Source organism: Bison bison, unplaced genomic scaffold, assembly GCF_000754665.1.
Source record: "Bison bison bison isolate TAMUID 2011002044 unplaced genomic scaffold, Bison_UMD1.0 scf7180017864369, whole genome shotgun sequence".
In the NCBI taxonomy this organism is placed as follows: domain Eukaryota; kingdom Metazoa; phylum Chordata; class Mammalia; order Artiodactyla; family Bovidae; genus Bison; species Bison bison.
In genome coordinates, this window is record NW_011494941.1 from 1545906 (window position 1) to 1568794 (window position 22889).

Genomic DNA, 22889 nt, shown 5'->3' on the forward strand with positions numbered 1-22889 from the left:
GCTGGGTTGAGTACTTTGCTCACACTGAACACTGAAAACAGCAGAAAGGGTCTACCTCCACTCCCAACAGCTGACGTTATGGTGGTTTTTCCATTCATCTGTAAGATCTGAGAGGCCTTTCCTGATATTTTACTTTTTTCTTATTTAGGCATTTCCCAGTTTTTAATTTTTATTTATTGTTACAAAAGTAATAACTATTTGAGGTAAAAACTGAACTTTTTCCTTCACTGTCCTTAACCTTGTCCCACCCACTTACCCTCTCTTCCTTCCCTGGAGCTGACCCCTGTTAAGTTGAGACTTCCCAATCATGTAAAGATGCACTGCCAACACACCGTAAGGAAAGAATTCAATTAAATGTATTGTGCATTATAGCCATAAGTATATTTTACATAAATATGATTAGACTATACATACTGCCCACAACTTGTTTTCACTTAATATTTTGAAGCTTTCCTACCATATCCTCTATTGTCTTTTTCTAAGCAACAATGTAATGTTCCATAACAAGAATCAGCAAACCATGGCCTAGGTGCAAAATTCAGCCTGCAGTCTGTTTTTAAATAAAGTTTTATTGAAATACAGCTTTTGCCCTACAGTGGAAGAGTTGAGTAGTTGCGACAGAAATCTACACAACCTGCAAGGCCTAAATTATTTACTATATGGACTTTTGTAAAAAAATTTTAAAAAAAAGAAAAAACAATTTTCCAATTCTTCTATAGTGTAACTGTATAATAATTAAATTACCTCCTATGGAACTGAAAGATAATTAGATTATTTCCCCCTTTTCCCTTTCATAAACAGTGCTACAATGAACATTTTCATATATATAATTTTGTATACATGTGTGAATATTTCTGCAGAAGAAGTTTCCAAAAAGTGGAATTTCTCTCTTTTTATTTCCACTAGGGCTTCTGCAATCAGATTTTCCAAATATACATAGGTTTTACTTATGGTTAGAGATTGCAGTACAATCTTAGAGCTTATGGTTCTTTTGAGTTTTTCTTGGGTCCATTAGAGAGCCTGTATTTATCAGCTATAGGCAGCAACATGTCCCATAGGTGGAAAGATAGAAATTACAGGGTAAAGAGTAAGAACCTAGGTTGTAGTGTCCAAAAAATCTAGGAAAAAATCCCAGTTCTGACTATAGGCAAGTTACTTAATTTTTCTGAGCTTCAATTTTCACATTTGCAAAATTGTTATGAGGTTGAAAGCTAATGTATGCTAAATGTCTGGTAAAATGTATATTCAATTCATCACAGCTATTATTACATCACTTCCACTAATAGGAAGAAAGAGATGGAGAAAGGAAGAGAAGAAGGAAGTTTACTTACATTGAATTTCTACTATATGCCAAGTGCTCTATAATTATCCACTTATTCTTTTGAAGCAGATTTTATTCATAATCCTTCCACTGCTAATTTGCCTTTGTGCTTTTTCACAAAGGAAATAAACAAACATGACGTATGCTATGCCAGAGGCAATCACCAAATGCCATGGGAACACAGAGGAGGGACAATTATCTGTCCAGGATAATCAAAGGTGATACAGAGGAGGCAATATTTGAGTTGGGTCTTCAAGGCTAAACAGAAGTTTGAGATGAAAAGAAAAGCAATCATTTTATTGTCTACAACATAAGAGGCTTAGATTGTAAGGTCTTTGAACTCTTAGTCAAGCTTCATGCTTTTGTTCAGTTAACTTTCTCTTTTTAAGAAATTAAAGCTGTCTTTCACCTGTTTCACATTATTTTTACCTAAATATGGTTAAACCATCCATGACCTAAAACAGAGGACTTAGGCAGATAGACGTGAAACACCCTCAGAGAGGGAAGTATTAGAAAATATTTCTGAAAAGGTATTGGGCCAGGGGAAAAGAAGAATTACTATCAAGTGTACTTCTGTTTTACCCTAATGCCCTCATTTAGACTTCACTAAATGACACTTTTACTATTCTGTTCTTCAAATGAGGAAAATGATCTTCAGGAAGTTTGTAGAAACTTTCTACAAAGTCACACAGCTAGTAAATGACAGAGCCAGAAATTAACCAGGTGTCTCCCTGACTTCTGGAGAAGGAAATGGCAACCTACTCCAGCATTCTTGCCTGGAGAATCCCATGGACAGAGGAGCCTGGTGGGCAATACAGTCCATAGGGTCGCAAAGAGTCAGACATGACTTAGCGACTCAACTCCCTGACTTCAGACTGTGTTTCTCCATGCTGCCTAGAAGACTACAGCCTTTCTGAGGATTAGATCATCAGCTTACCACTATGAACTATACCAATATTTCAAAGTTAGTTTTTAGAAGCAGAACTTCTTCTGAAATAATGTTAACAAAAACCAGCAACAGCAACATTTTTTTAATATTTCATATGAGTACTATTATGATTCCTTTACTTGTTTTAACTCATGCTTAACTCTGCGAGGACAGTAGTATTAGCTGTTTTTTTTACAAATGACTAAACTGAAACACAGAGAGATTAAATCATCTGCCCAAGGTCAATCACACAGCTAGATGTGGCAGAGACAGGACATAGGTCTGGACTGCCTAGTTCCTGGGCTCAGAATTTTGATAATCATGCATATTCTTCTTCAGTTTACTCAACAAATATTTAGGAGGACCTATGTGGGAGCACTGTCCTAGATGCTGAACAATGTTGTCTGGCTGGTCTGGTTTAAGGGAAGATGGGGCTCATGCCCAGCCCACTCGGTTTCTTGCCTTTACTCAGAATGGCCCATTAGGTACTCCAAGGAAACCTAGTGCCTCACATAACTCAGTTGGAGAAACACTGCTCAGCCTACCAGTTACATCAACGTGCAGAGGATATTCTGTGTTATTCTTTGCTTTTCCGGTGCTCTCTCTTAGAAGCTGCTTTCCTTTTCAATTTAGGTATAATATCCTGACCCAGGAAGAAGCTCAGCATGTGTATGATGCCAGGTACTACGGGGGCCAGTGTGAGACTGTATACAATGGGGAATGGAGGGAGCTTCAGTATGACCCTGCCTGTGAGCGTCTCTACTATGGAGATGATGATAAGTACTTCCGGAAACCCTACAATTTCCTGAAATATCACTTTGAAGTAAGTCTGAATGGGGTGCTCACAGGCCACTGTGGCAGAGAGGCATGGAGGGGAAGTCTATTGGTGAAGATAGGATGACTTGCTTTGGAAGAATTTACTTCCTATAGGGCTTGCTGGTGGCTGAAGCTCCCAATGCACCTGCTCAGGGCTGAAGAGTCAAGGTCAGGGCAAGGGAGCCTCTGTAAATGGGACTGTACTGTAAATGGGACCACCTCCGCTAGATCTCGGTTCTGGTCCTAAAGCAGTGAAATAGACTGGGGCCCTATTTTCTGGGTTGCTAGTCAGAAGCCCTATTTCCAGGTTTTGACACTATTAGAACAGATGTATATCTGACCTTGAGCAGCTCACTGTTCCTCCCCAGGCTCAGGTTCCTAAGATGTAAAGTGGTGGCAAGACAGGAAGTGGCTGGGGGTCCTGAGACCTGTGCCCCTGCTTCCCCAAGGGCAGGTCCTCACTGATGACCTTCATCTCTTGGCTTTCTGTACATAATTTTGTTGGAAGAAAAGGTTCTGCTATCGAAAAGTGCTTGAAAACTGCTAAGGTTCCCTAAGATTCTCCACATCTTTAAAATTCTGGAGCCTATTATACAGAGTAAAGTAAGCCAGAAAGAAAAACACCAATAGAGTATACTAACGCATATATATGGAATTTAGAAAGATGGTAACGACAACCCTGTATGCGAGACAGCAAAAGAGACACAGATGTATAGAACAGTCTTTTGGACTCTGTGGGAGGGGCAGGGGATGATTTGGGAGAATAGCATTAAAACATGTATAATATCATATAAGAAATGAATCGCCAGTCCAGGTTCAATGCAGGATACAGGAAGCTTGGGGCTGGTGCACTGGGATGACCCAGAGGGATGGTATGGGGAGGGAGGTGGGAGAGGGGTTCAGGATGGGGAACACGTGTACACCCGTGGTGGATGCATGTTGATGTATGGCAAAACCAATACAATATTGTACAGTAAAAAAAAAAAAAAAATTCTGCAGTCTCCTGGTCACCATGGAGCTCATAGTCAGCTCCAGGGCCTGCTCCTAACCATTCATTTCTCTACCCTTTACCCTGTGGGTGAGCCATCTACACAGCACTCCTCAGTGGAGGCTTACCAAGTGTCCCCTCCTACTTTCACACAAAGTCTCCCACTGAATCCTCATTACAAGACAATGGAACGGATATTACCATTGGCCCATTTTAGATATTAAAAATCCCAGAGACGTAGAGGGATAAATGTCAGGCCCAATAGGTAGCAGAGACAAGATTTAAATCCAGATCTATCTGAACTAAGCCTGGCTATACAGCATTTAGAAGGGAGACTGCTGCTGCTGCTGCTAAGTTGCTTCAGTTGTGTCCAGACTCTGTGCGACCCCATAGATGGCAGCCCACCAGGCTCCCCCATCCCCGGGATTCTCCAGGCAAGAACACTGGAGTGGGTTGCCATTTCCTTCTCCAATGCATGAAAGTGAAAAGTGAAAGTGGAGTCGCTCAGTCATGTCCGACTCCTCATGACCCCATGGACTGCAGATGATGCAAATTCTCTCTGTATCATATATATTCTATCTACATTCTATCTATAGAGAGAGATGATAGGATGCCAGGACCCTGAACAACTATCTAGTCACATCCCTCACCCCACCAAAGTTTCTCAAAAGAAAAATACTGACAGAGGATAAGGCTAGGCTTATGGATTCTGTTTTAAGAAGTTGGTTCCCACTGTCCACAATAGCTAAGATGTGGAAGCAAATGTCCATCAACAGAGGAATGGATGAAGAAGATGTGGTACATAAATACAATAGAGTATTGCTCAGTCATAAAAAAAGAATGACAATGCCATTTGCAACAGCATGGTTGGACCTAGACATTATCACACTAAATAAGCCAGGCAAAGATAAACATTATATGATCCCTTATACGCGGAATCTAAGAAATTAATACAAATCAACCTAAGCACAAAATAATAGTAGACTCACATACGTATAAAACAAACTTAGGGCTACTAAAGGGGAAAGGGGAAGGGGAGAGATCAATCAGGAGTATGGGAGTAACAGATGCAAACTACTACATATAAAATAAACAATGAGGATTTACTGTATAGCACAGAGAACTATATTCAATGTCCTGTAATAAACTATAATGGAAATGAATCTGAAGCTACATACCTGAAACTAACACAATGCTGTAAATCAACTATAGTTAAATTAAAAAAAAAAAGAAACTGGCTCCCCCTAGCCCACTTCCACCTCTGCCATCTGGTCTAAGTAAACCAAGCTCAAAGACATAGGTAATGCCGTTTTCCTAACCGGAGGACGATCTAGGGCCTATGTGTCAGGCAAGATAGACTAAGCTATGCTATGGCAACAAAAGATTCTTCAATCTCAGTGCTTTAAAACAGTAATGCCCCCCTTCTGCTATTCATTCATCCTAACGTGGAAAGGAAACTCTCATCATCTCAGACACTCAGGACCCAAATTAATGGAGCTTCCATCTCAACACGTGCTCTTGTGATTACAGAGTGAACCACCCATGGGCTCCTAAGCCTCACTTTCTTGGCTCAAGCACAGCACATGACCAGACCTCAGGTCAAGCTGGCTGAGAAATGCAATCCCGGAATGAAATAACCAAACACTTTTGGGTGGTCCCTAAGCATACCTCTACGTAGAATTGTTACCACCTGCCTGCCTTTGCCTCTTGTCCATGCCTAGATATGGCTTTCCATATTTCCCCACTACAGAGTCAAGCAGGAAGGAAGGGTATCTATCTTCCTATCTTCTACACAGGAAGAGTAAGCCCTCTGGAAAGAAATAAATGCATAGAACATTATAACATTTTATCAGAATCATGTGTGTATGTTTAAATAAATATTTTAGTAGTACCACTAATTACTAAGCACTGCTGAATTTTCTGCATTTTAGTATCAATTTGGAATAGCCTTTTTAAAGGAGTATTTATAATAATCTGAAACATTGGTTATTTTACAGAGAAAAGATTTAAATATTACCTATGAATTGGAATATAACTTTATGTGTACAAAGCTAACTATGTGTTTCCTTTCAGGCCCAGGCAGATACTAAAATCTCTTCAGAGATATATAATGATGCAAATGATCTTCTTACTAAAGTAAAAAATGACAAGTCTGTGTCAAGTGGATTGACCATTGGTGTGGGCATTAGAGGCGTCCCAGTCACCGTGACTGCAGGTGTATCCATGTCACAAGATGCTGCCTTCTTAAAAAAGTTAAGCAAGTATCATGAGAAGGTATTAAAACATAATGCCCACGTTGCACAGTATCCCATAATCTATGCCGAACACGTACTACCTTAACTGCATTAAAAAGTACAGTAGTAATTGAACCTTCATTTGCCTGTATAATTGGAAATGTCTGATCAGTGGTAATTATGTTTGTTTTCTTATTACACTTTCACATACAGAATCATCACAAAGGGAATAACATTGCATGATAAGACTAGTACTCTTATCATTTCCCCATCCTTTTTCATGGTTACCTGGAGCATACAGGGAAATACTTAGAATGGTAGTGTCTTAAAGAGAAGCAGCCAAGCCCTCTAAACTAGACTTGGAAGAATTCTACAGCAAGCCTGGCTTTTCCAGGCTTTTCCATAGATTGTATGGCTGGCCTGCTCAATGAATCTTTCTTCATCAACACTTCTTCATCAACCATTTACTACTAATTGCCTATTATCCTGTCTATTATCAGCCAGTGCTTCCTTGAGGAAGTCAGGGAGTCTGCCTTAACTGATATCTAAAGACTAGTACCAGTTGTCTGGATGAAGTGAGGCAGAAGCTAACAGAAGGCTGTTCTCAGCCTGGGAAAGAGCATGTGCCAAGGCCTGGAGGTGAGAAACTGCCTCACACAGATGTGGACTGAAAGGACTTCCACTGTCTGAAGCCCAGGTGGGAAGGGAAAACAGGGAGTGATAAGGATGGAGAGGCAATTGGGAGCCAGAGCAATATTCATTGAATTGATCAGAAATTTACCCCAAAGCCTCAAAACATTGATACCAGAACTTGGGATTTACAGAGGACTCAAAACATGATTTTACATGATGAAAATTCAGTTATAAAAGTTAACTTTGTTAACAAACATGAATTACATTTTGGAGCTTTGCCACAAATAAGCTATTGATCTGAAGGGAAGTGTTGTTCTGAGAAACAACTCTCAGGTTAATGTGGACTTTTCAAAAACCAGGTCGTTTCCTTCAACTTTCACTATCACTTTGGAACAAGGCTTATATTCTCTGCAAGGAAAGCTCATGCATAACCCACTTCCTGTTAAACCAATCCAACCTCAACCTGGTCCTGTCTTTTTTTTTTTTTCTTTTTTTTTCATTATTATATCAGGATCCTGCATTTCTTGATTACTGAATGGTATAAGATTACCACTAAAATATAAGCTCTATGAGGGCAGGGACTAGCTCATTCAAGATCATGTTCCCTGCACCTAGCAGAAAGCATGTGATGACAGGCACTGATAGGTACTCGCTCAATAAATTAAATGATATTGGCATTTCACAATGTCATTGAAATATTCCTAAGCATAATTTTTAATGGTGCCTAATACTTATGTTAGAAGTTGCATAATGCAATGCTTTAATTAGAGAAAGATGTGGAGGTAAGAGTGGGCTGAGGGCAGGATGGAGGGAAGGAACATGGTGATGCACACTGTGATAATGAACCCAGTGAGGGCTGATGAGAACTTGACCCGGGCGGCATAGTAGGAAAGAGATGAAGGTACAGAACAAGGCAGGCACACACTGGTGTCCAATATATGCTTGCAAAACACAGTAATCCTCCCTTATATATATTTATATACATATATATGCAAGTATATCTATACATTTACATATAATTCCCACAGTTATATGTAGGTGTATATATATTATATATATATCCACAGGTACTAAATGCGGACCTTTTATGTGATCTCATGTGGTAAAATATATACTCTCTTTGTTCTTTTCCCTCATTTAATGGTGGTCGTTGTTGTTGGCAGAAATACAGCTTTATGAGAATTTTCACAAAGGTGCAGACTGCTCATTTTAAGATGAGGAGGGAAAACATTGTGCTGGATGAAGGTATGCTGCAGTCACTAATGGAGCTTCCAGAGCGATACCACTATGGCATGTACGCCAAGTTCATCGATGACTACGGCACCCATTACATAACGTCTGGATCGATGGGTGGTGTCTATGAGTATATCCTGGTGCTTAACAGAGAAAAAATGGAAACAGCTGGTAAGTAGAATGGGTGTGCGATGCACATAGTGTTCGGTGCGTACACCAGACATGGTGAGCAGTTTTCTAGTCACTGACTCTCGGCCACACGTGATCTCATTTAGTCTCCATGACAACTCTCTACGGTAGCATTAGTATTATTATTTACAGGAACTTGAGGTTCAACAGGGTGAAGTGGCTTGCTAGGAAGCACCACAAATAGAGTTTGAATGCAGACTTGTCTGGCTGTCCAAAATCATGCATTTTCTATGGGACTGTGCTGCTAAGTCACTTCAGTCGCGTCCGACTCTGTGCGACCTCACAGATGGCAGGCCACCAGGCTCCCCCATCCCTGGGATTCTCCAGGCAAGAACACTGGAGTGGGTTGCCATTTCCTTCTCCAATGCATGAAAGAGAAAAGTGAAAGTGAAGTCGCTCAGTCCTGTCCAACCCTCAGCGACCCCATGGACTACAGCCCTCCAGGCTCATCCATCCATGGGATTTTCCAGGCAATATGGCACCATAGTTATCTCTTTAATAATAAAAGGTCTCTGGGGTTTTCCTGTTTAAATGTTAAAACATTTAAAATGTAGATTCTTGGTGGGTAGAACGGCCATCCAAGCAGTCAGTGATGGCAGAAACCTAGAGTCATCCCAGACCCTCCTACCCCTCCATCCCTGTAGATCTCTAAGACCCTTCAGTTCTCTCTCCTGAGCAGCTCTCCTCCATCCTTTCTTCTACATCCCCTCCTTCAATGGGAGGCTGGGTTTACATCTTTCACTTATGACTGCAGCAACTCCTAAATGGTCTTCAGAGGAAGACTCACCCCTTCCAATCCATTCTCAATACTGCTACCAGAAGGATCATTCTGCCTCACAGATCTTAGAATGTCATCTCCTTGCCTAAGATCCTGGAAGGCTAATACTAAAATCTAAAATCCTTAGCAAGACAGCAACAATCTCCATGGTCTCACTCCAAACTGCTAGAATAGTGGTTCTAAAATGTGTGGACTCCCACCAACAGCATCAGCATCACCTGGGAATGTGTTACAATGCAAATCCTCGGGTTCTCATCCCAAACCTGCTAAATGGGAAACTCTGGGTGTGGGTCCAGCAGTGTGTGTTTCGACAATCACCCTCCAGGTTATTCTGATGCTTAGTATAGTTTGAGAACCAGTGAATGAGTAGAAGGGTGAGAGGTTTATCCATTTTTCAAGCCCAAGTTCAACCTCCAAGTTTCAAGAAGTTTCTCTGACTGCACCAGTTCAGGCTGGTCACTTCCTTCCTTCAACACATTCATATAAATTCCACAGTTTAGTCTTTAAAGCAATTTTCCAAACGTTAATTATTTCTCTTTTCATATAGACAGCACGATCCTTGAAAGCAAGCATCCTGTCTGACACTTTTCCACCTCTTTAGTGCCCAACACAGGGTTTAGTACACAGTGAGTGAGCAAAACAACTCATAGTGAGTGAGTTTGAAGAGGGTGTTAACTTAGATTCTTAACTAGGGCCATTCATAAATTTGTCCATCTATCTCTGTATCTATTCTTTTATAATTCAAATATCTATTCAGTGTCTTCTACGTGTTTGTGCTAGGGATACAAAGGCAAGCAAATCTAAATACAGTCCCTACCTTCCTGCAGCATAATACTTAACAAACTGCAGGTTGAAACCCAATAGTAGATCCTGAAATCAATGTATGGATCACAAACATTTTGAACAACACAGAAGAGAAAATATCATAATGGTTTGTAAGCAGTGAGGATAAGTTATTGCTTCAAGAAACTTGTTTTGGTTAAAGACATATATATGTACAGAGTCATGACAAATGAAATAGTTCAGGATAGATCAGTATAAAAAAAGAATTTGAAAAACTTAATTCAAGTGGATCTTTTTAAGAGTCACTCAAAACCATGAGGAAGGACAAAGAGCTAACATTTATTGAGTACTTACTAAGTTCCGGGGCTGTTGTATATATTCTTATTTAATATTCTTGACAACATTTGGAGGTGGGTGTTGTTCTAGTTTTAGCCCCAGAAATGCTGAGGCTCCTTAGGGAAGTTAATTACTTCCCTACATTTGGCCCAGGACTGCAGGAAGCTGGCGTCAGACCCCTGGACCTGTGTCTTTTCTCCATGTGCTCCTGGTACAGCCTTTCATTTGGTCTCTGGTACTGGATTACTAATTAATTGCCTGGGGGTATCTCAAGCCCCCTCCGCTTTAAAATCTGTGAGGCAGAAATGGGCTTCCAATGTGGTTAATATTCAAAAGGAGCCCACCAACGAATTGTCCCAGGGATAATTACCTCAGCTCTGTTTATAGAAAGCCATATGTCGATAATAGCACAATTTGCTGTTTGTGAAGAGCTGATTTTCTATAAATCCGGAAAGTTAGTGTTGCTTTTCCATAAATATGGAAATGTGCTAATCATCACCTCATCTGCTGGAGCCCGCTAATAAATCAGAATGTCATTTACATATTAACCTACAAAGAACAAAATCATCTACCTTCTTTCCCTTTGACAAACAGAATCACACATACTCTCACTCCATGTTTGATGTCTGTCTAATTTTCTCTTTGTCTCTTTCTCATCCTCTCTCTCACTCCTTCTCTCGTTCTCCTCTTTTCCAATGTCTTTTTTCTCCCTGGGTGTCTTTGCTCTATATGACTTGAATAATATTTACGTTCTATTAAGTGCTTGTTTCTAAGAAACACACTGTGTGGTATACATCCCCTCCCTCAAAGAGCTGAGCTTGGAATGGAATGATTTAAATGAACACCTGGGCTGGTTTGCTTTGGGGACTCATCTGTCCTTGGGTTTGCCTCAGATCCTCTATGGGTTCATCCCAGAGGATGCACAAGGCTGTTTTCTTCTAATGTGTCCTTTAGATAAAATACGTCTCCCCTAAAGACAGCATGAAACCATGCATCAAAAATCAAGGGACTTCTTGGATGTTGGGGAGGTGATGTTAGACTTCAATGGGACCCTAGACTTTCCTCAAGGGCTGCTGCTGACAGCTTTCTACATTCTACAGGAATCAGTATTGGCTTTGGGCTGGAATTTCTGGATTTAGATTTTTTTTCTCCTTCATCCCTTCTTTGGAGCTCCTATTATTTGTCTTTATATAAAAATATGACAAAGGGAATAGCGCACTCATTATCTGGCCTCTCTGGAGTCTGGCCCTATTACCGAGCTGATGATTTACCTCAGGCAGGTCAAGTACTTCAGTGACACTGTTCTGTTCATGTATGTTTCCTGCCTCCTTTTGTGGGTGCTGTCTGTCAGCCTCCAAAACGCTTCCCCGTCTTGCCAACCTGACAGATTTCAACTTATTCTTCGGAACCTTGTTCGGGTATCCCCACCTCTGTGAAACCTGCCCTGACATCCCTCTGTCCATTCTTTCATGGTTTTGTTCATACAGATATGCATTCATCAATTATGTTTGTATTATGTGCCAGGTAAACAAAATAGATATGGTTCCTGTTCTTGCAAAGCTTACAATCTAGTGGAAGAAACTAAACAAACACCTTAAAATCTGGATGTCCTTCTTGGTTCCCCCTTTACTTTCTGCCCCTCATCAGTGAGATTTGTCATTTTTTGTTTCTAAAGCATACATGGCATCTGACCACATCTCTATTACCGTCTAACTGGTCCGAACCACTGTGATCTCTTATCTGGCCACTCTAGAGTATGATGGCTTTTGTGTTGTCTTTCTTTACTTTTCTCCTCTTTCCTTTTACTTTTTCTTTCATTTCTTTCCATTCTTGTTGTTGTCACTGTTGTTCTGCAAACAGTCTAACATAGCAAGCTCATTTTAGCCTACAGCCTTGGTACTAGCAGTTCTCTCTGTCTGGGCTACCCTTCCCTCTGATGTTTGCATAGCTGTATTCTAACCATTCAAATCTCAACTTAAATGCCCCCTTTTCCAAAAGGCCTTTTATGACCATGTAGCAAGTCCCTCTTTGGTATAGCACCCTATTTTAATTCTCAGGCTATCACATATTCAGTAATTACCATGTTCACATGCTTATTTGTTTATTGTCAACCTCTTCTTCCTAGTATGCATGTTCCATGAGAGCAGGGACCTTGTATGTTTTGTTTGCTATTATATATTCATTTCCTAGAATGGTGTTTGGCCTTAATAGCTTCTGTTGAGTGAGCTAATGAATAGATACATGAAGTGAAGTGAAATGAAAGTCACTCAGTTGTGTCCAACTTTTTGAGACCCCATGGACTATATAGTCCATGGAATTCTCCAGGGCAGAATACTTGAGTGGGTAGCCTTTCCCTTCTCCAGGGGATCTTCCCAACCCAGGGATCAAACCCAGGTCTTCCTCATTGCAGGTGGATTCTTTACCAGCTGAGCCAATTGCAAATTGTGATATGAGCTATGTAGAAAATGAACAGGTTGTAGAAATAGAGACTGACTGTGGAAGGAGAGGGAGAAGAAAATCAGTTTAGGATTATCTGGGAAAGTCTCTTGAGTAAATAGGATAAGGTCCAAAAAGATACTCAGAAGGAGACTCCCAAGACAAGAGAGAAGGTGCCCTGGGCAGAATGGACAGCCTGGAGTGTTTGAGAACTGAAATAAGAATGTGTGGCCGAAGCCTGCAGATAAGGTGGGGGATGGAGGGAGCTGAGGTTGGAAGTAGCTGCAGATGGTCTTGCTGGTCGTAGTAAGACGTATAGACTTTGTCTGTAGTGAAAAGGAAATCACTAAACTGTTACGCAGCTGTGCCATGGTCTAATCTCTGTGTCAGTAGGTCATTCCACTGTCTGAAGAGCACAGATTAGAGGGGGTGAAAGCAGACTCAAGGAGCACAGTTAGAAGACTCCTGTTGATATCCAGGTAAGGAATCATAATGGAGATGAAAGAATATGATTGATTCGAGACATATTTTGAAATAGAGTTTGGGTAATTTGCAGATGACCTGGGTGTGAATTGTGAAGTGTAAATACTCCTTCTATATTATATTTCAGCCACACACACACACACACACATTAGGGCAAGAAGAACATGATGAGTGTGCCTGGGAGGGCCAACTTCCTGAGAGAGGTACCTCTAGGCATTTGGAAATATGGCAGGGATTCTCAAGCCAGGAAAATAATCCAGAATATATATGTATGTACACATAAATTCATACACCATACTAATTGAAATGATCTATGTGTCTTTTCTACTGACAATGAACTAGACTTTCCCTTTATGGCCAATGTAGGTAGGTCCTGCACATGCATGCTCAGCTGTGTCTGACTCTTTGTGACCCTATGGACTGTAGCTGCCAGGCTCCTCTGTCCACGGAATTTTGGAGTGGGTTGCCATTTCCTTCTCCAAGGTATCTTCCCAGCCCAGGAATCGAACCCTTGTCTCCTATATCTCCTACATTGCTGGAGGATTCTTTACCTCTTGAGGCATTTGGGCTTCCTAGACACATTTAGCTTAGCTTCTGTGACCTTTGTCTCTCAAATGCCCCACGAAACAGATTTTCTTGTAAGTTAAGTAATCTAAGTAAGTCAGATAAGATACCTCCATCTGGGATGATGTGAGAGAAACTATGCATGGAATAGAAAGTAAACTAATAGCCCTCAGAGCTCTAAAGGTTCATGATTCTATTACTGTCATTTAGATACTCAGTTGTGTCCAACTCTTCTGTGGCACCATGGACAATAGTACACTAAGCTCCTCTGTTTATGGGATTTTTCGGGCAAGATTACTGGAGTGAGTTGCCATTTCCTCCTCCAGGGAATGTTCCTGACCCAGGGATTGAACCTATGTCTCTGAGTCCCCTGCATTACAGGTGGATTCTTCACTGTTGAGCCACCAGGGAAGTCTCTTGATTCTGTAGTTTGGAATATTGAGGTCTGCAAAGATCTTACAGAGAATGACTTCTGTTGATGCTCCTCCACTTGTGAAGGAAGCCAATAGTATTTTATGGCCCCATGAAAGCCATCAGGCAATGTGGTAGTGAAAAGGGTTCTTTTTACAAAGATATCTTTGCTTTTGGTTCTGCCATTTAAAAGCTAATACTTTGTATCTCTGAGTTTCAGTTTTCCCATAACTAATATAAGTATAATAAACTACTTTTAAAAACCATTACGAGAATTAATGAAGATATTTCTAAAAAGCATCATGATAAAGAAAATACTGTGTAAGCAGTGGTTATTATTATAATTACAGTTTTAGGTGGGGTGAGTAAGTAGCAGAATCATTGGATCAAGGTCTGTGGAATGAAGAAATATGCTGGCAGATGGTAGTGAGGAATCTAAACTTGGGAGTCAGAAACATCTTGGTGGAGCTCTTGCTTCTACCATTTAGTATTGTGTGACCCTGATCAAGGAACTTAATTTCTCTGAACCTCAGTTTTTTTCAAGCCCCAAATAGGAATGATAATAAAGCCTTGTTTGAGAATAATTCCAAGTATCAGTACATTTTGGATAGTAAGTGTTTAAAGAGATTTGTTTTCCCTTGAATGCAGGATGTTAGTATAGCTTAGTGTTTGAAAATATAAGTTCTGTCACGTTACTGTGTGATTATTGGCAGATTATTTAATCATTTTATGTCTTAATTTCTTCATCCCTTAAGCTGGAGGTATTAATGGCATTTAACTCATATTAATTGTGAGGAATAAGAAAAGTTATCCACAGAAAATATTTAGAGTAATGTTAATGATAATGAGCACTCATTAAGCATCAATTGCTGAAAAAGGTTCTAATCTAGATTCCTTGTGTTCACATCTCATCTCTACCACTGACTGACCATGTGACCCTCGGGCAAGTGCCCTCAGGCAAATGCCTCCCTCTTCCTGCCTGGTTCCTGTTCCCCTAAATGAGACAATGACAGAAGACACTTCATAGGCCTGTTATGAGTATGAAATGAAACAGTCTATGTGATCAGGGCTTCCCTCATAGCTCAGTCGGTTAAGAATATGCCTGCAATGCAGGAGACCTGGCTTCAATTCCTGGGTCGGGAAGATCCCCTGGAGAAGAAGATGTCAACCCACTCCAGTATTCTTGCCTGGAGAATCCCATGGACAGAGGAGCCTGGCAGGCTACAGTCCATGGGGTCGCAAGAGTTGGACACAACTTAGCGACTAAGAGAGAGAAAGAGATGTGATCAGGTGGCCCAGGGCCCGACATATAGTAAGAGTTTAAAAATGGTACTTATTGCTGCACTATGTTGGTGTAGTGACACTATGACGGAAATGGGTGAATTTAATTCAGATGACCGTTATATCTACTACCATGGGCAAGAATCCCTTAGAAGAAAAGGAGGAGCCCTCATGGTCAAGAGTCTGAAATGCAGTGCTTGGGTGCAATCTCAAAAAATGATAGAATGAACTCAGTTTGTTTTCAAGGCAATCCATTCAACATCACAGTGATTCAAGTCTAGGCCCCAACCACTAAAGCTGAAGAAGATGAAGTTAAATGGTTCTATGAAGACTAAAAGCCTTTATAGAACTAACACCAAAAAAAAAAAAAAGAAGAAGTCCTTTTCATCATAGGGGACTGAAATGCAAAAGTAGAAAGTCAAGAGATATCTGGAGAAACAGGCAAGTTTGGCCTTGGAGTACAAAATGAAGCAGGGCAAAGGCTAACAGAGTTTGCCAAGAGAATACACTGATCATAGCAAACATCCTCTTCCAGCAACACAAGAGAAGACTCTACAAATGGACATCACCAGTTGGTTAATACCAAGATCAGACTGATTATATTCTTTGCAGCTGAAGATGTAGAAGCTCTTTACAGTCAGCAAAAACAAGACCAGGAGTTGACTGTGGCTCAGATCATGAGCTCCTTATTGCAAAATTCAGACTTAAATTGAAGAAAGTAGGGAAAACCACTAGGCCATTCAGGAATGACCTAAAACAAATCCCTTGTGATTACACAGTGGACATGACAAATAGATTTAAGGGATTAGATCTGATAGACAAAAGTGCCTGAAGAACCATGGACGGAGATTCATAACATTGTACAGGAGGCAGTGACCAAAACCATCCCCAAGAAAAAGAAATGCAATAAGGCAAAATGGTTGTCTGAGGAGGCCTTACAAATAGCTGAGTAAAGAAGAGAAGTGAAAGGCAAAGGAGAAAGGGAAAGATACATCTACCTGAATGTAGAGTTCCAAAGAATAGAAAGGCGAGATAAGAAAGCCTCCTTAAGTGAACAATGCAAAGAAATAGAGGAAAACAATAGAATGGGACAGACCAGAGATCTCTTCAAGAAAATTGGAGATATCAAGGGAACATTTCATGCAAAGATGGACACACTAAAAGACAGAAATGGCATGAACTTAAAAGAAGCAGAAGATATTAAGAAGAGGTGGCAAGAATACACAGAAGAACTCTACAAAAAAGGTGTTAATGACCTGGATAACCACAATGGTATGATGACTCATCTAGAGCCAGACATCCTGGAGTGTGAAATCAAGTGGGTCTTAAGAAGCAATACTACTAACAAAGCTAGTGGAGGTAATGGAATTCCAGCCAGTTATTTCAAATCCTGAAAGATGCTGTAATGTGCTGCAGTCAATATGCCAGCAAATTTGGAAAACTCAGCATTGCCCACAAGACTGGAAAAGATCAGTTTTCATTCCAATCCCAAAGAAAGGCAATGCCAAAGAATGTTCAAACTACCACACAATTGTGTTCATGTCACATGCTAGCAAGATAATGCTCAAAATCCTTCAAGCTAGGTATCAACAGTACATGAACTGAGAACTTCCAGATGTACAAGTTGGATTTAGAAAAGGCAGAAGAACCAGAGATAAAATTGCCAATATCTGTTGGATCATAGGAAAAGCAAGAGAATTTCAGAAAAAAAAACATCTAATTCTGCTTCACTGACTACGCTAAAGCCTTTGGCTGTGTGTATCACAACAAACTGTGGGAAATTCTTAAAGAGATGGGAATACCAGATCACCTTACTTGCCTCCTGAGAAATCTGTATGCAGGTCAAGAAGCAACAGTTAGAACCAGAAATGGAACAACAGACTGGTTCCAAATTGGGAAAAGAGTATGTCAAGGCTGTATATTGTCCCCTTGCTTATTTAACTTACGCAGAGTACATCATGAGAAACGCTGGGCTGGATGAAGCACAAACTGGAATCAAGATTGTGGGGAGAAATACCAATGACCTTAGATGTGCAGATGACACCACCCTAATGGCAGAAAATGAAGAGGAATTACAGAGATTCTGGATGAAGGTGAAAGAGGAGAGTGAAAAAGCTGGTTTAAAACTCAGCATTCAAAAAACTTTGATCACGGCATCCAGTTCCATCACTTCATGGCAAATAGAATGGGAAACAATGAAAATAGTGACAGACTTTATTTTCTTGCACTACAAAATCACTGAAGATGGTGACTACAGCCATAAAATTAAATAACTCTTGCTTCTTGGTAGAAAGGCTATGACAAACCTAGACAGCATATTATAAAGCAGAGACATCACTTTGCCAACAAAGCTCCATCTAGTCAAAGCTGTGGTTTTTCCAGTAGTCATGTATCGATGTGAGAGCTAGACAATAAAAAACGCTGGACACCAAAGAATCGATGCTTGCAAACTGTGGTGCTGGAGAAGACTCTTGAGAGTCTCTTGGACAGCAAGGAGATCAAACCAGTTGAACCTAAAGGAAATCAACCATGAATTTTCATTGGAAGGACTGATACTGAAGCTCCAATACTTTGGCCACTTGCTGCAAAGTGCCAACTCATTGGAAAAGACCCTGATGCTGGGAAAGATTGAGGGCAGGAGGAGAAGGGGATGACAGAGGATGAGATAGTTGGATGGCATCATTGACTCAATGGACATGAGTTTGGGCAAACTCAGGGAGATAGTGAAGGTCAGGGAAGCCTGGCATGCTGCAGTCCATGGGGTTGCAAAGAATGAGGCATGACTGAGCGACTGAACAACAACAATGTTGGTGTTACTATTACCACATTCATTACTCCCAGCTTTCCAGTTGTTAATTCTACAATCTTAACTATCCTCTCATCTGTAATGTGGGAACAATAAGGCAACCTATCTCATAGGTCTCTGCAATTGGTCAGCTTTGAAACATTGTTCAAATGGAAGAAACATCATTATGCCCAGTCTGCAGTGGCCAACACTTTTGCTGTAAGACTTGGAGTCTTAGCATTCATGCCTCCTTCCCTTACCTGGCCATTTTTTAAAATCAAGGTAATTCATTTCTGTCCCTAGAGCTTCATCCCATTTTGGAGGGACTGCTCCTCCCATTGATCAAGGTCACTTTGAATTCTTTTCACTGTCTTTCAAAGTCTTAACAAGCCCAATCAGTGCCTGTGTTCCATCATGCCTCCCTTTGATGGATGCCAGATAACAGTGACCCTGGAAATGACCCTTTCAGTGAAAATGCAGTACATTCAGCCCATCACTGATCATCACTCTCCAACTAGGGTCCTTGGGCCAACTGGTCTACTACCTAACACACTGGGTAGAAAAAGCCATAGGGAAAGAAAGTGAAAGTGAAGTCGCTCAGTCATGTCTGACTCTTTGTGACCCCATGGACAGTAACCTACCAGGCTCCGTGGTCCATGGGATTTTCCAGGCAAGAATACTGGAGTGGGCTGCCATTTCCTTCTCCAGGGGATCTTCCCAACCCAGGAATCAAACCCAGGTCTCCTGCATTGCAGGCAGGAGCCACACTGGGTAGAAAAAGCCATAGGCACATGACAAAAATCTCACTAAAGTTGATGTCAATTATAGTTTTACATTCTTTTCCTTTGTCCTCTTTCCTTCTCTTTATTTATTCAATAGCTTTTCATTCAACAAACATATATTAAGCACACAAAATATGGTTAGCACTGTCTAGACACCAACATGGATCCTATTATCTCATATAGCAGGTAACAGGGTTTCTCTGTTATAATCATGTGATTATAGTCAGGGATGATTTATTATAGGGACAACCAGATTGGTTACCACCTATAGTGAATTAACAATTTATTTTTGTTTTCACTGTACTTAGTAATAACTGAAATATTTGGTTCTAACAAAATATATTTAAAATATTTGATTCTAATAAATATATTAACTCCTAAGGTTGGTAAAATACAGTCATTCACATCTGGTATTGAAGATGATCTTCATAACCACTTATAAGGAATAAGTGGTTATGTGAAGCTCTAGGGACAGAAATGAATTTTCTCCCTAATTCTATAGAGAAAGCTTTGGTCTAAAGAGCCCAAGTAATTGGCTCAACATGATTCAATTAGTATTGAATTAAGGTCTTCTGATGTAGAGTTTATATCTTGTCCATGTATTTACCTCCCATCACCCCCTCCCCATTTCTTCACACTCTGTGATTCATTCTGATACTATATTCAAGGGCTTAGACTCTAGTAACAGTGGTAAAATGGCTAAAAGTTACTGAGCATTTCATCACATGGCAGACACTGAATTAGGCATTTAAATGCACTATCTCATCTTATCCTCAGGAAAGACCTGGGAAGAGCATACTATAACACTAATTTACAAATGAAGAACTGAAGCTCAGCAATGTCAAATATCTTGTGCAAGGTCAAGTTTGCCTTGTTATTATGGGTGGAGTCCAAGTTCAGTGTGAGAACCTGTGATATTAATAAACATTCTATAATGCCTCAGAGGTGTTTTACGTAGGGCTTTTCAAACTACAGGCTACAGCCCACTAGCAGATTGTAAGAGAAATTTAGTGAGCCATGACTAGCATTTAATAAAATGAAACAGAATACAGTAGGAAGGAAAACCTCAGCGAGCATCACAGAAAGTATGGTTAAGAACTGCAACTTATTTTAGCTGGCTGTGAATGGGCTGGATCATGATGTCAACTGTATTGCTTACTTTTGGGGGGAGAAGGAAATGGCAGCCCACTCCAGTATTCTTGCCTGGAAAATACCATGGACCGCAGAGCCTGGTAGGCTACCGTCCATGGGTCGCAAAGAGTAGAACACAACTGAGCGACTTCACTTTCACTTTCATACTGTCTTAACCCAGTGTGCTCCGCTGACTGTAGCCACGCATCTAATCACCTTAAATAAAGGAAAAAAACATCACTAGCCATAACAAAGGCACTAGGAAGTATATTAGTTAAGGTTCTCCAATACATACTTTACTTATATAAGTAAAGAGAGTTCTTATAAAATATTGGCTCACACAATGATAGAGCCTGACAAGTCCCAAGATCCATATTTGGCAAGCTGTGGACTTAGGGGAGTTGATGATTTAGTTCCAGCTTGAGTTCAAAGGCTTAAGAATCAGGGGAGCTGATGGTGTAGTCCCAATTTGAAGGTTGGAGGCTTGAGACCCAGAAAGAGCTGATGTCTTATTTTGAGTGCAAAGGCAAGAAAAAAGCCAATTTTCCAGTTCAAGGCAATTAGGCAGGAAGAATCCTCCCTTTTTTAAAAAGTTTATTTAATTTTAATTGGAGGATAATTACTTTACAATAATGTGTTGGTTTCTGCCATACATCAACACGAGTCAGCCATAGGTATACATATGTTCCTCTTGAACTTCCCTCCCAGCCTCCACCCCATCCCACTCCTCTAGGTTGTCACAGAGCACGAGATTTGAGCTTCTTGCATCACAGAGCAAATTCCCACCGGCAATCTATTTTAAATATGGTAATACATATGATTCAATCCTGCTCTCTCAATTTGTCCCATCCTCCCCTTCCCTGGCTGTATCCACAAGTCTGTTCCTTATGTTTGTGTCTCCTTTATTGCCCTGCAAATAGGTTCACCAATACCCTCTTTCTAGATCCCATATGTATGCATTAATATACAATGCCTGTTTTCTGACTTACTTTACTCTGTATAATAGGCTCTAGGTTCACCTACCTCATTAGAACGGACTCAAATGTGTTCCTTTTTATAGATGAATAATATTTCATTGTATATATGTCCCACAACTTCTTTATCCATTCATCTGTCGATGGACACCTAGGTTGCTTCCATTTCCTAGCTATTGTAAATAGTGCTGTGATGAACACTGGGGTACATGTGTCTATTTCAGTTATGGTTTCCTCAGGGTATATGCCCAGTAATGGGATTGTTGGGTCATAAGGTAGTTTTATTCCTTTTTTTTTTTTTTTTAAAGGAATCCATACTGTTTTCCATAGTAGCTGTATCCATTTACATTTCCAACAACAGTACAAGAAGGTTCCCTTTTCCCCACACCCACTCCAGGATTTATTGTTTGTAGATTTTTTGATGATGCCCATTCTGATCCTTGTGAGGTAATACCTCATTGCAGTTTTGATCTGCATTTATTTAATAATGAGGGATGTTAAGCATCTTTGCATGTGTTTATTAGCCATCTCTATGTCTTCTTTGGAAAAATGCCTCTTTAGGTCTTCTGCCCACTTTTTGACTGGGTTGTTTCTTTCTCTGGTATTGAGTTTCATGAGCTGCTTGTATATTTTGGAGATTAATCCTTTGTCAGTTGTTTCATCTACTATTATTTTCTTCCATTCTGAGGGTTGTCTTTTCACCTAGTTTATAGTTTTCTTCCCTGTGAAAAAGCTTTTGAGTTTAATTAGGTCCCATTTGTTTATTTTTGCTTTTATTTCCATTACTTTAGGAGATGGGTCATAGAGGATCTTGCTGTGATTTATGTCAAGGAATGTTAGGCAGGAAGAATCCTCTCTCACTCAGGGAAGGGTCAGTCTTTTCGTCTGTTCAGGATTTCAAATTGAATGAGGCCCACCCACTTTAGGGAGAGAAATCTGCTTTACTCAAGCTACTGATTTAAATGTTGATCTCATCCCAAAATAGCTCACAGAAACACCCAGAATAACATTTGACCAAATATCTGGACACCCTGGCCCAGTCAAATTGATGCATGCAATTAACCATCACAGGAAGGTAGTCAAAGGGGAAATCTAGAGGCAGATGTTAGTATTAACTGCTGAGACAGGTGTGTAAAGTCTCATGGAATGAAAGAGCTTATCCAAATAAAAATGAAAAAAACACAAGCAATCACTGAGTTCTAACTCTGTGGCAGGCAGCATACTGAGTGCTTACATGCATTTCATCCCATTTAAGCTTCCTGGCAATGCTTTGAGCTGTATTTTATGGCTATAGCCATTTTACAAATGATGAAAACAAGGCACTGAAAGATAAATGACACATCCAAGCTGACACCACCAGTTAGAAGCAAAGTGAACTATGAAATGAGGATTTCTAATTCTTGGTTCACTGCTTCTGTGATATATCTGGATATTGACTTTGCTTATCTTCTTTTTTTTAAAACTATTAAACCACTTGTGATAACTTTGAAAGTGGTTAAGTGAGGTTTTAAAAATACCCAAGGGCCTTAGAAAGCATCACTATGAACAAAGCTAGTGGAGTTGATGGAATTCCAGTTGAGCTATTTCAAATCCTAAAAGATGATGCTGTGAAAGTGCTGCACTCAATATGCCACCAAATTTGGAAAACTCAGCAGTGGCCACAGGACTGGAAAAGGTCAGTTTTCATTCTAATCCCAAAGAAAGGCAATGCCAAAGAATGCTCAAACTACCATACAATTGCACTCATCTCACATGTTAGTAAAGTAATGCTCAAAATTCTCCAAGCCAGGCTTTAGCAATACA

At 40.3% G+C, this 22889-nt stretch overlaps 1 protein-coding gene across 1 annotated transcript in view; it reads left to right on the top strand.

Annotated features, from left to right (window-relative positions):
- The window catches only part of C8A (complement component 8, alpha polypeptide), a 71832-nt gene that overhangs the window by 25890 nt on the left and 23053 nt on the right, over positions 1-22889 (top strand). The window contains exons 5-7 of the mRNA XM_010855868.1: positions 2883-3072; positions 6127-6327; positions 8084-8324. Of these exons, the coding sequence (XP_010854170.1) occupies positions 2883-3072; positions 6127-6327; positions 8084-8324 (632 nt within the window). The remainder of the gene's footprint in view (positions 1-2882; positions 3073-6126; positions 6328-8083; positions 8325-22889) is intronic.